Source organism: Berghia stephanieae, chromosome 2 (genome assembly GCF_034508935.2).
Source record: "Berghia stephanieae isolate SIO BIC M18660-M18661 chromosome 2, UCSD_Bste_1.3, whole genome shotgun sequence".
Classification (NCBI taxonomy): Eukaryota; Metazoa; Mollusca; class Gastropoda; order Nudibranchia; family Aeolidiidae; genus Berghia; species Berghia stephanieae.
The window spans coordinates 74819589-74832682 of record NC_088361.1 but is presented as its reverse complement, the minus strand read 5'-3'; the positions used below and the strand labels follow the sequence as shown (position 1 = coordinate 74832682).

The window sequence follows — 13094 nt, the reverse complement described above, 5'->3', positions numbered from 1 at the left end:
ACAAAAGCAGTAAGTCCATATTATCCTTTTTTCAGCAAAACGAGCTCTGCAACACGCAGCTTTTATAACTCTAACAAAATAATTTTTAAATTTATTCAGAAAAATTTTGGCTGTATAGTAACATATGTGACGATTTTCCTATGGTTGGTAAGGAGAGAGTTAAGAGAGATTGTATGAACAATAATTACTATCTCAACAATTGGTAGATTTTCTATACCAATATCAAGTATGACATGATATTTAACCTATTTGTAATTCGTTTCTGTTAAGATCTGGGACAGCTTTTATTTAACCACTTTGAATAATCAAAATAAACACATCAATGTCATCTGATATTCAATGCTTATACTTATAACAATGAAATAGTAGACGCTTAACCATATGCCACTCGTAATTTGCCTACCGTTCTTTCAACAAGCGCAGGGATTAGTTATTAAAATGTAAGTGACTTAGGGAGTCGACAGATTAATATACTAGTGCTGATTGGTGTTAACGTTTTAGAAATCGTTTCTTTGTTTTCTTCCGAGTAAGATATGTCTACTGATTATTTGCTTTATATTCAATATTTGTAGTGCATAGCAAACCAAAGACTAACATTCAATACTATAAATAAATTAAAATTGTATACAGATGTACACAAAGATTTTAAAACTTTTTTATCGAATATTAAACAAAACATTGGCGAAAATTCAAACGTCAAACCAAGAAGTGAAAATATCAAACACGCGAGATCATTTAATTGTTTAATGTAAAAAGACTAAATTTTGGTCAAAATATAATCAAAGATCCCATTTTTAAAAAGGAACTACCATTTTTTTTTGTAAATGAAGACTACCTTTCCTATTGTGACCTGTTGAATTATATATCCGTGATAGTACTGTTAAGTAGAATTGTAGAACATGCGCATAATCGACTTAAATCGATGTTTTAATAGGAATATGATAGATGGTTGTACTAGCTGTTTGGAGATATCGGCAATCAGAAAATAAATGGATAAGGATAACATAAACTTGGTCGATAGGTACGTATTGGATAAAGTTAGCTAAAACTGGAATTCATTAAGAGGACAACTCTCTTGGTGTAGGTTGATGTCAGGGTGAAATTCACATTTTAAATCAGTTGGATTACATCATGTATAAATTAGCAATGTCCTCCGGCAGTGAATTCCATGCTACTTTATCATTTAATGATTCAGTCCGTTGTTCTCACCTTGTTTTGACTGTCCATCCATCATCGATCCTTATACTAATCGTGTTAAAAAGGTGGAACAAGACAGTTTGTCCTATTTAACCTATATAAAATGATAAAATTTGATATGATATGACATATTATACCAATCAAATGGCAGTTTTTTAATTACAGCAGATGTGGCAACCTTCCATTGAAAATTAAAAGAAAACAGTGAGAAAAAAGGTCACTATGACAAATCTAGGCTTAAGCTCTGCTAAGGATAAAAGCAATCTAATTGCAGGACCTGATGATGAACGAAAAGTAAAACCAAAAGTTGTAGGATTTCTAGAGTTGGTAAGTAAAGTCTATTTCTATAGATTTTCTAAAATGTTCTAAGATTTTTCCCAATCTAATGGCGACTTAAATGCTTTACCTAAATAGTTCATTCGAGTTGTCCTAAGAGCAACAGTTATATTTACTATGGCAAAATGATAGAACACAAGTCCTACAGAATCATAAGGTGCCTGAGTTTGTCCCACTTTTTGATAGCAATATTTGGACAATAACAATTTCCTACCATTCCATTTACAAGACGCCAGTCCATCTCAAAATAATTTCCACTAGGCTGGATCTAACAAATCCATTACTTTTTCAATGCTGGATGGAAGGTCTTGAGTCAAAAAAGATATTGATTGTTCTCGAGATTTTTACCCGTTACTAATCTTGTGAAGTGGTGGTTTGTTTATTTTAAATGCCACAGACCCAATTAAACATTCATAAATCAAACTATCTCTGTAAAGGTGTACAATAGAAAATATACAGAATGGTCTTCGTTGACAAAGAAGCAACATTTTGAGCTAGATAGTTGAAATAGTCGTGAATTTATTTTAGGTCAAAACTCAAGTTGAAATCATTATTGTCACATAAGTTGCAATTCATCGAGAAAAATAATTGAAAGTGATATACTTTCTATTTATTTTACCTTTCAGTACAAATATGCCGACAAATTAGATGTTTTCCTTATGATAGTAGGGTCCTTCACAGCAATGATCACAGGATCTTCCTGGCCTCTGGCGTGTGTAGTTTATGGAGAAGTCATGGGAACGATCATTGATAGTGCCAAACTGGACAAACTTCTGGACAATGTCGGGCAATTCTTGGATTATGCCAACCTCACAACAAAAGAAATACGCAAGCACCCCAATAAACTACGGTAAAGTTGGAAAAGTCTTGTTCATAGTTTAAAACTATTTTGAGCAATACTTTAGTTATTGCCAATCATCCGTCGCGCATGCATTTTATACCGTGCTAGAAGTCCCACAATAGCATTAGCTAAATACGTTCGGATACAAATTTATTTCTTGATTTTGTAAAGTGCTTTACCCCCCAAAAAATAAAACACCTCTTGGTCAGCGTTTTACTAGCATTGTCACCCACATCACCACAAGAGACGAACAATAATCAGAGGTTCAGAATTATTTTCCTTTTTTAAAGCAAAATGATTCTCGATAAATTATTAGATTAAAAGTAATGAATTCGTCTTAGTCTCTGTCCTCTATTGATCTTAGTGCATATGCATGCTATTTTCTATTTTACTTGATATTCTTAAAAATTCATTTTTTTTCTGTTTCTTAACCCACAAACTTTAGTGAAAGAACACTTAAATATTCGAAATCCCCATCTGATTAAACAGCATTAACATTGTTTGGATTCGTGTTATTTGAAGTATTTTTTTTTAATTAAGAGAAATGTTTTATATTTATCATTATTACCGTTTCTACAATCTATGTGACAACTATTATTGCTCGTAAAGTTTTGGGCGACTTCTTTTTTTTTTTGTGTGTCTCTGTTCTTTAAAAATCTTTCCGGTCTCTCCTTTCTTATTCCTTATCCTCTTCCTTTTCCACCATTCTCACCTGTCTTCTCTCTTACCTGTTCATCAGTACCTCAATTCTTCTTTCCATTTCCTTCTTTTACCACTTCGATATCTTTCCTTACTTTTCCTTAATTCTGTCATGTAATTTTCCTTTGTCTTTATCGCTCACCTCCCTCATCTCTCAACTTTCTTTCTCTTTTACTTTCTCCTTCTTTCCTTCATCCGTCCTCTCTTCTTCTTCTTCCTCCTCCTCCTCCTCCACCGCCTTCTCTTCTCCCTCTTCCTATACATCGTCTCCTCTCTTTCATCCTCAGTTTCTTACTCCGACTCATTTTCCAACTCGTTCTCTATCCTCTTCCTTCTCATCTTACTTTCTTCCTCTTTCTCCTACGTATCCCCTCACTCTCATTATTTTACACTCTGTCTTTTCCTTATAAAAAAACGTATTCTTTGAATACTCCAACATCTATGCCTTTTGGTGTTGTGACAGTAGGGGTATGAACCCAAACCACCCACGCCATTATCTTTCCTTTTGGATATCTCACTCTCTCCGTCACCATCCTACTTGTTGTCCGGAATCCAAGTCCCGGAATCTTTTTTCAATCTCCTCATTGGAAAAATGATATCGAAATGTCTCCTTTGTACAATTTTGTGACGGGTATTTCCCTACCTTCCTCGTCCACTATCACAAATGAATTTCTCGCATTTAACTCCATTCGCCGTCCTCTCACAACGATCCTTTTTGCAAGCACCCAGCCCCAGACTCGTTTTTGGAGTGGCAGATCCTCCACAACCAACCTATCTTTCGGTCTCCAATGAGGGATCCATCTCCCCCAGACTTTTCCGCCGCAAAACATTACTCATTTATTGTTAAGAAATGGCAATCCTCGTCTATCTTCAAGAAAACTGTTAAAACGGACATTAATGACACTATTTTGGAAATGTTCGGTTTATAACTCAATTTTATTTAATTTGTAATTTTTTCCATGACTATTGGTGAGCTAATGTGTGATTTTGTGTTTGTAAAGTGTGTGTGTGTGTGTGTGTGTGTGTGTGTGTTTGTCGGAGAAAGCGCGCACGAGAGAGAGAGAGAGAGAGAGAGAGAGAGAGAGAGAGAGAAATAATATGTATGTGCGAGAGTGTGAGTGTGTGTATAGGCTTGTTTGTTATTGTAATTGTTTGTTACTGCAGATGAAAGAAGCGTATGTGTGTGAGAGTATGTGATTATAACCTTATTTATACCTGAGTTTAACACAACTTACTACCTAAGAAATGAGAGAAGAAGACTGATAAGGGGAAGGAAAGCAGAGTGAAGGGGAGAAGGAAGGAAGGGAGGGGGATGTAGAAGGGAAAGGTAGGGAGCAATTTATCCCCTAATATCCCACTTTAATTTTCTACATATTACACACACCCCAGACCAAAAAATAAAATCAAAAGTAATATGATATGTGACGATAAAAAACAATATCCCCCTCCCTCCTCTCTCTCTCTCTCTCTCTCTCTCTCTCTCTCTCTATATATATATATATATATATATATATATAATATATATATATATCCTGTCTTTTCAAATACCCAAATGTGTCATTTGCAGAGTGCAGTGTGATGCTTTGGATTCATTCTACAACGAAATAAACACCTGTCAGAACTTGGACCTTGATGAAGCAATTACTGACGGCATGGAGGATTACATTTTATATTTTTTATGTACGTACGTCATCGGTTGGGTTTTTTAATGATATCATAGAAATGAGAGATAAACTAAATTAATAGAGAGAGAAAGAGGAGAGAGAGAGAGAGAGAGAGAGAGAGAGAGAGAGAGAGACGGAATTTATCCCAGTTTTAATTACTTTAATCACAAACAATTGCAACCGCTTGCTTTCCATTGGATAGTACACTATTCTATTGCAAAGTAATTTCCGTCACATCTAACAGACACTTATAACCAATCACTATTGGGAGGTCAGGGGATCACAGAGAAAAATCTCGGTGGCACTGTGGATTGATTCCAGTCCCTTTGTGTGCTCGGAGACCCCCAGAGGGAGAGAGAGAGAGAGAGAGAGAGAGAGAGAGAGAGAGAGATAGATAGATAGATAGATAGATAGAGAGAGAGAGAGAGAGAGAGAGAGAGAGATGGTTGCATGAAATATAGATTGGAAGAAGTACTCTAGAAAAAAAACAATTAGAATTCGGGCATAAATCCCTCGTCAGCAAAACAGACAATAGAGAAACTATATTACGAGCACTTAAAAAGTACAAGGGTGGACTGAAAAGTTTTGACGCCGCTCATGTATTTTGAAATCTGCAAATCTGCAGCGCACATATTTAACACAGCTTTGTACTTATCAGCCGTCATCCGCAGATTATTCACACATTTCCCTTTATGTTTGTGCAAGTCAGGTTTCACGTGGTGGTATGCTCCATGTTTTCTTGATCTGCTTATAGGATGCAATCCTATATATATATATATATATATATATATATATATATATATATATATATATATATATATATATATATATATATATATATATCGGCTGCCTCTCTAATCACATAAGGTCTTCCTTTGATTTTAATTCTTTGTTATTTTGAAGACATTTTAGGTCTCGATTGAGGACAGTATAAATTGACGTGGGTGGTCTACCTTGATATTTCTTGTGTCCAGATGGGGTGAAAAACGTATTCATGGCTTTATTGGCTGGTATATTTTTATCTCTTCTGAGTATATGCCCAAGAAGCCGCCATCTTGCCTCCAGGATTTGAATGGATAAGGGTCTTTCATTACATTTTTCATACAGTATTTTATTGCTTATTTGTGTGGGGTATCGTATATTCAGGACTCTTCTCGGTTGTTTTCTATGGAATCTGTCTAATCTTTGCTCTTCGGCCCCAGTCAGTGCCCATGTTCCGCATTTATAAATTACATATTTAACTCCCACCATGGAGGCAAAGAAGATCAAGAGAGAAAGTAAGAGCGAGTAAGGTGGTTTCTTCCGCTCACGTGGTATAAGTTAACTTCGACTTATATTACGAATGTAAAAAAAGGGGGCGGCGGGGTGGGTGTAAGAGAGAAGAGAGGGTGATGAGTTATAAGTTCTTTTGCGTAATAGGCAGTAATAGTTATAATAATAGTAATAGTAATAATAGTTAGCACTAAGTATTTTAAAGAGAGAGGGGGAAAAAAGGGGGGGGGGGGGGGGGGTAACTAGAAGGCAGACAAAGGGACACAAAGGGAATGGGATTGCGGGTTTAGGGCAGCAAGGGGAAAGTACACTGACTGGTTTACCGGTTGGCGTCCGTTCGGTTACGCGATCCAGTTCTTGATATGGTTGAAAAGTGCTCATAAATTATTTGAACTATATTATTTGAACTACTTTGAACAACATGCATGATTAGTTTTATTGCAAACTATCACACCGTGGACGGTGAATTTTGTTTGTATAACAACTTGATATTTGGACCTCGGAAATGGCGCAAAGAAGAAATAAAGAATGTTACATGTTAAATGTGAAAACGCAAGAGCTTAAATTCTCGAAACAGAACCTTTTGGCACTAATGTGTCCTGATTGAACATCGCCATGTTGCCTTCTACTATTTACAAGTTATCTGCTGTTTTAATCTAAAAATATTATCTTTGTGAAATCATTGTGCAATTAATTTGTTTTCAAAACAATTTATTCTTGCAATTATGGCTAAACGGAGCCTGACTCGGCAAATGGCCATATTCATTCTAAACGGCCAGTAGCCGATGTTGCAAAGATTTTCAAAATTAGCAGAACTGCATGTCTCGGAAAGTTCAACAAGGAAAGTGCATATATGGAGGATCAAAGGCGGACAGGTCAATCCGGAGTAAGAAAGGCCAATGATGAACGCAAAGACGGACAGGTCAACCCCGAATAAGAAAGGTCAATGATGAACGAACATTTTCTCGACACGGAACCAACCCCTCTCTAATGCCTCTGACAATGTTGCAGAAAACAAAATTTCAACCTGTAAAATGTTAGGGAGACTTGCAAATCCGGCCTTCTGTTCAACCAAAACTAACTGGTGCTCAAGTGGTCAGTTGTAAATCCAGAACCAATTTTACTGAGCATCTCTGACATCACCCCAAAAGACCTTTAACTTTAAATTGCCAAGCAAGGAATGCTTACGAGCTTTGGAACATTGTTGACTCAGAATGGAAGGCGTCACAGCCAAATGACATAAACCTCTTGATAAACTCTATGCAGTACCTCTTTATCCCAACTTTTATGATCATGCATGCATGTTGATGAGATTTGGCTCACATAATAAATTAAAGTTATTGCTAATTACTGTGATACGACGTCCGTCCAATTTTGCCTCTCAAAACTCAAATGACTCAAAATGAATGACAAGGTACTTATATATATATATATATATATATATATATATATATATATATATATATATATATATATATATATATATTCTATATTATATATATACATATACATATATGGATATGGTATACATTTTTTATTGGGGGGGGGGGAGGGAGGCTATGGTGGAAGGGGATGGGTGGGGGAGGAGGGATAGGTCAGATGGAGGGGGAAGAGGGGAGGGAGGGAACGAAGGGTGTGGGTTGTTTGATTGAGGATCGTTGGGAGGGGGGGGGGGGGGAAGGGGCTGGGGAAGGGAGTGGGGTAGATGGGAGGGAAGGGTGAGAAAGGGGACGTTTATTGGGGGGAATGAATTACGGCGGGGATGATTATTTTCTGTGCTATCAATTAGAATATATTTGAGTTTCTGCACATTTTTATAAGTTCTTATCTTATGTTTAGGGTGAAATGTTTCTGACTATAAAAAATTTCCAATTTTTCATTAAGGCACAGATTGCACTTTTTTGTGCCACATCCATAGGGACTACTTCTTTGACAATCTCCCATGCTACTGTTGGCGTTTTGCATTTGCATTTATTTAGTCCCAGTAGTGCATTGATAATTATATTGCTCTTGGCTGTTTTCGTTTCTCATGGTCGTTTGTGATTGTTATATCTAGTTTTGAATGGTGGTTCTGTGCTGTAGTGTCTGTCGTTGGTGACTATAATATTAGCTATATAAATGATGGCCTTGGATAAGCAGTTTCCTTGTAAGGAGTAACCGTCTCTCTCTCTCTCTCTCTCTCTCTCTCTCTCTCTCTCTCTCTCTCTCTCTCTCTCTCTCTCGTATATATATATATATATATATATATATATATATATATATATATATATATATATATATATTATATATATCTTTTACATATATATACATATATATATATATTACATATATATACAGACACATACATATTATATATATATATATATATATATATATATATCATGTTCTATTCTCTTATCATCACTAAGTCATTGCGATAAACGTGCTGGTCTGTGGAACAATCCAAACATCTTGCTGGCATTATGCTGGTGTAAGACAGTCCCAAAGGTCAGTAAATGTTTTTCAAATGAATACAATACTAATGTTCACTACAAATAAAACGCTAATTTATATTCTAGTCGTGACATATTTATTTCTCTGGCTTAAAATTACTCCTGATTAAAATGTTCTAACCTGAAACTTCATAAAAGAAAGATCTCTTAGCCCACGTTTACTTTGTGATACACTGTAAAAATGCATCTTTCATACATAAATGAATTGTTTAATAGAAGAAATTTATTTCATTTATTATAGTAAATGTGTTGCCCTTACGGTGTTGATGAAAGCATGTTTTCTATCATATTTGAAAATCTCTCTTTTTGTTAATGGTGTTAGTCCAACCACAAAATGATTTTTAGATAAATTCATCATTTGATAGAATTACTTTATACTTAGCAGTCGTATTAAAATCAACTATACCATAGTTACACAGGTTACGAAAGAAAAGGTTTTAATATCTAGGATGAATTTGGATTTTTTAAAGACAGCATCTTGTCTAGTACGCTCGAAAACAGTGATTTAATGAGGCCTTTAAATATAAAATCTTAATTCACTTTGTTCTCGTTGTTTTTAATGTCATGATGTACCATAGTTTTCAACACAAATAGAATGCTTTTTTAACTGCTGCAATAGAAGTTTTTGAAATACAGGATACGCTACAAGTTTTTCCAAAATGTTCTCCGTCAAGACATCGGCTGGTTTGACTGCAACGACAGTGGCGTTATTAATGCTCACTTAGCTGGGTAAGTGATTGTATCATCTGATTTAATAGCATAACAGAAATATTATCCATATTATTTCTATAAATATACAATATACAGTTTCTTGCAAAAAACAAAACAAAAAAAAAAACACAATATATATCAGCGACAGAAATGCATTGTTTGAAGAAATATAGAAACGTTGTGCATAATCCATATATAATACCATTAAAGCAGTAATAGACCATAACATTTTGAAAAACAAACAGATGTCGTTCGGGATTAGATTCCGAGTCTTGAAGTGCTACGTGTGGCCAATCTTGTTATACGGATGCGAAAGCTGGACTACAAATGCAGAAACACAAAAGAACATTGAAGCTTTTGAAATGTGGTGCTTGAGAAGGATGCAGAGAATATCGTATACTGCACACAAAACGAACGAAGAAGTGCTAAAACAAACATACCAACAAAGGAAACTAATGCCCTTAATAGTGGATCGACAACTATCCTTTTTCGGACACATAGTAAGGAAAGATAAGAATGAATACCTGGCAAGTTGTGGAAAAATACCTGGTAAACGCGCCCGGGGGAGACAAAGAAAAACACTCATAGACCAACTGAAGGGCTTCACCAACCTAACAATCCAAGAGCTGTTTGAAAAAGCAAGAGACAGGGAGGAATGGAGAGAGATAATTCATGCAGTATCCGAAGCCTGGACCAGGCATGGAACCTAGAAGAAGAAGAAGAAGACCATAACCAATACAGCCTTAAGTATTTCTACAGTGTAAACCTGAGTTTTGGAAAATTGGCCATGGGTATTTTTATCGCAATTCCTGCCGAATTGTATTTGTTATAATGATATTGAAATTGCAAATGCTTCTATATTATGTGATTACTCAATTCAATCACCATTCTATCACTGCACTTTTAGTTTAAAAAATGGGAATAACTCAAGTGTTTTTGTCTTTATCAGAAGAAAGATAGCATACAAATTAATTACAACTGACCCCAAAAGCAATAATGATATACTTGGTTTCATACTTTATTAGTTCCCTTAACTCCTAAAACTTTAATATTTCACCAACTATTACTTTTTCCCTATTGGTGTTGTCACATACGTAGTCCAATTACATGACAGTGAAGACCATCCCCGCTGTGATAGTCATGACCACTTTCAATATCGAAATGTATTGCCCATAGTTTCACCATTGTGACATCACACTATCTGCATCTCACATCACACCTTAGGCTATATCTATTCAACATATCAAATATTCCTGCAGTGACATTGGAAAAATACAGAAAGGCCTTGGGGAGTCAGTTTCCACTGTTTTCCAGTATACTTCCGCTTTCTTCGTTGGTTACACCATTGGATTCGTCAAGGTTCCTAAACTAGCTGGTGTGCTGGTGGCATCAAGCCCTGCCATGCTTATAGCAGGTGGTCTATATAGTTACGTAAGTGTTGTTGAGCTAGCAACTTTAAATGGTTATTTTACATAATTGTAAAAATCTCCTTAATCTCCAACATTTCCGCACTCCTGAATCGTTCTGAGCACATCGGATAACTTAGTCTAAATGCAATGCTCAAACAGATACTCTTTAGTCTCCCAACCAATACCTACCAAGAGAGATGGTAGTACTATATAGAAGTTCCTGTTAGAAACCGTTACCACAAAGAGTAGGCGACACCCACCAGGCCTCATTGAAGTAGAGTGCCTGTCGTGATACAGGTCCTGAGCAGTAGTTTGTGGGCCGTCACAAAATATCTCCACCTATTGGTAAATAACATTGGAAACTTCTTGTCCAGTTCAGAGGAGATAACGCCCCGAGAAACAATTCTTCCATCTCTTAATTGCCTTAGGGGTAGCTTATCGCTTTGACCGTTGGGATTTCACTCCGTGTTCACGTGGGACATCGTCCATTATGCGTCTGATAGGTGTTACCCCATTTCCCCCCTCGATTTTGTAAAGCTGCTGAGATGTATTTATATGTACGTTTATAGTTAATCAAACAAAAAATAATAACTGCTACGGGACACATAATAAAATAAATAAAAATAAAATAATTAATATTTCCTTTATTCATCCTATATGGGATATTTGTCTCTAAGGTCTATTCCAAGGGAGGACTGGAATAACAATTGCGTCAGCCGCAGTGCAGCGCGCAAACTGAGCTAGGGCGATGTGACTTGCTCAAGGCAGACCACCTGCTACAACGCAGCGCAGCGGATATTCGAATTCTGTACCTTTTGGGTACGAAGTAAAGACCGTAACGCGGAACCACACTGACCCATAAAGCAGTGTGTTTGAATTAAAGAGTGATAACATTATTCTTATCGGTACATTACGAACAGAAGTCCTGACGCCACATCTTCTCTGAAATAATAATAGAGAATTCCATCTGTTAGAATATAATATTATTTGATTGACTGCTACCATTCCAAATAGAGTTATGTAGAGTAAGTGTGCTTGTTTCGGTTTTCAGTTTCTTGACCCTGGGCTGAAACCACCAATAAAATATTCTTATTTCCCCTTCTTTAAGGCATATGGGTGATTGAGATGCGAGAAACATTTTCACTCTGCGAAAATATAATTTAAGTCATTACAATTGTTGTCAAGCAATGAGGATTTGACACGTCAAATGTTTTCTGTCTGAGCCAGAACTAAAAAAGCTGACGAAATGAGTTAAAATTACAAGGAGATATTCGATGGACATTTTTGTGTCCGCAATAATTGTCATAAATGCCTCTTTTCTGAGACATTTGTGATGCCAATGTTAAAACAATGCATTTGTGATGTCAATGTTGTAACAATGCACTCAATTATTTCTACTACCCCTTTCAAAAATACTGTACTCTCACGAGCATTGCACAGAAATAGAATTGAATAGGGGAAAAAATGTTCCACATATGTGATTAACGGCCTAAAAACGGTATTATGTCTGGACGAACCGTGCTCCAACAATAATTTTAGAGATAAAATTTATCTAAATACTCGTATTTGTCGTATGGAGACACTTTTGAGCCCCTCATTTAAATATTTAATGAGACAAGCGGTTGAAAACATTTCAAGTATCAGTCAATGCGGGGTGCAAACTCTCTCAATTGATTGAGCTAGAAAGGATCCAGTCAGCCTATTTGCAATCTCTCAGAAATGGAATTCTCTCCTATTATTTCGGAGAATAAAATAAGATACGCAGACGACTGTACTATGATGGCATACTCTCCAGAAAAAGTGCAGAAGTATTAGATATAGGTTACTGGTGAGCAAAAGTGAAGAGGGGCCTGAAACTAAATCTTAAGAAAACCGAATGCATGGTGGTCTCAAGGAATGACAACAACACGACCTTCCACTTGTCAAGTAAAACAAGTAAAGACATTTAAATATGTAGGCACTATCATTACCCACGACGAATGTGGCATAGAGGATATAAAACAAAGAGTAGCAATAGCAAAATAAATGCGTTTCATAAAATGCGTCCAGTTGTGTCAAACAACAACCTAAAGTTGAAGACAAGAATGGAAACATAGGTGATAAGTACCCTTTTATACGGCTGTGATATGTGGACGCTTGGAAAAGAATGTACTTGGAGGTAAGAGACATTTGAGATGTTGGGGCTATCATAGACAGACAAGTATACAAACGAGGAAGTATTGGCGAAGGTGAGAAAAGGAAGAATATTAATATATACCATCAGAAAGAGGCAGTTACGGTTTCTGGGATATGTGTGGAGAATAGACGGAATAGAAATGTTGGTAACATCTGGGTGATAGAAGGAAAGAGAGATAGGGGAAGACAGAGAATGACATATTTAAATAACCTACGAATGGCCAAAAGTGATTTTAAAAGCAACGCAGACTTCATGCGCACCACAGAAGATCGTGATACATGGAGACAGCTGACCGGC

The 13094-nt window shown here is 36.2% G+C and overlaps 1 protein-coding gene across 3 annotated transcripts in view; it reads left to right on the top strand.

Annotated features, from left to right (window-relative positions):
• Positions 1-379: 379 nt before the first annotated feature.
• LOC144965528 (ATP-dependent translocase ABCB1-like) overlaps positions 380-13094 on the top strand; it is a 73972-nt gene continuing 61257 nt past the window's right edge. The window contains exons 1-7 of one of the 3 annotated variants that reach the window (XM_078900942.1): positions 380-440; positions 1363-1524; positions 2160-2383; positions 4641-4753; positions 8418-8496; positions 9138-9230; positions 10472-10643. In XM_078900942.1, coding sequence (XP_078757068.1) covers positions 1420-1524; positions 2160-2383; positions 4641-4753; positions 8418-8496; positions 9138-9230; positions 10472-10643 — 786 coding nt within the window. In that variant the 5' untranslated portion in view covers positions 380-440; positions 1363-1419. Of the gene's footprint in view, positions 527-1362; positions 1525-2159; positions 2384-4640; positions 4754-8417; positions 8497-9137; positions 9231-10471; positions 10644-13094 lie in introns of all 3 variants that reach the window. The other 2 variants (XM_078900939.1, XM_078900940.1) reach the window with 2 other exon arrangements.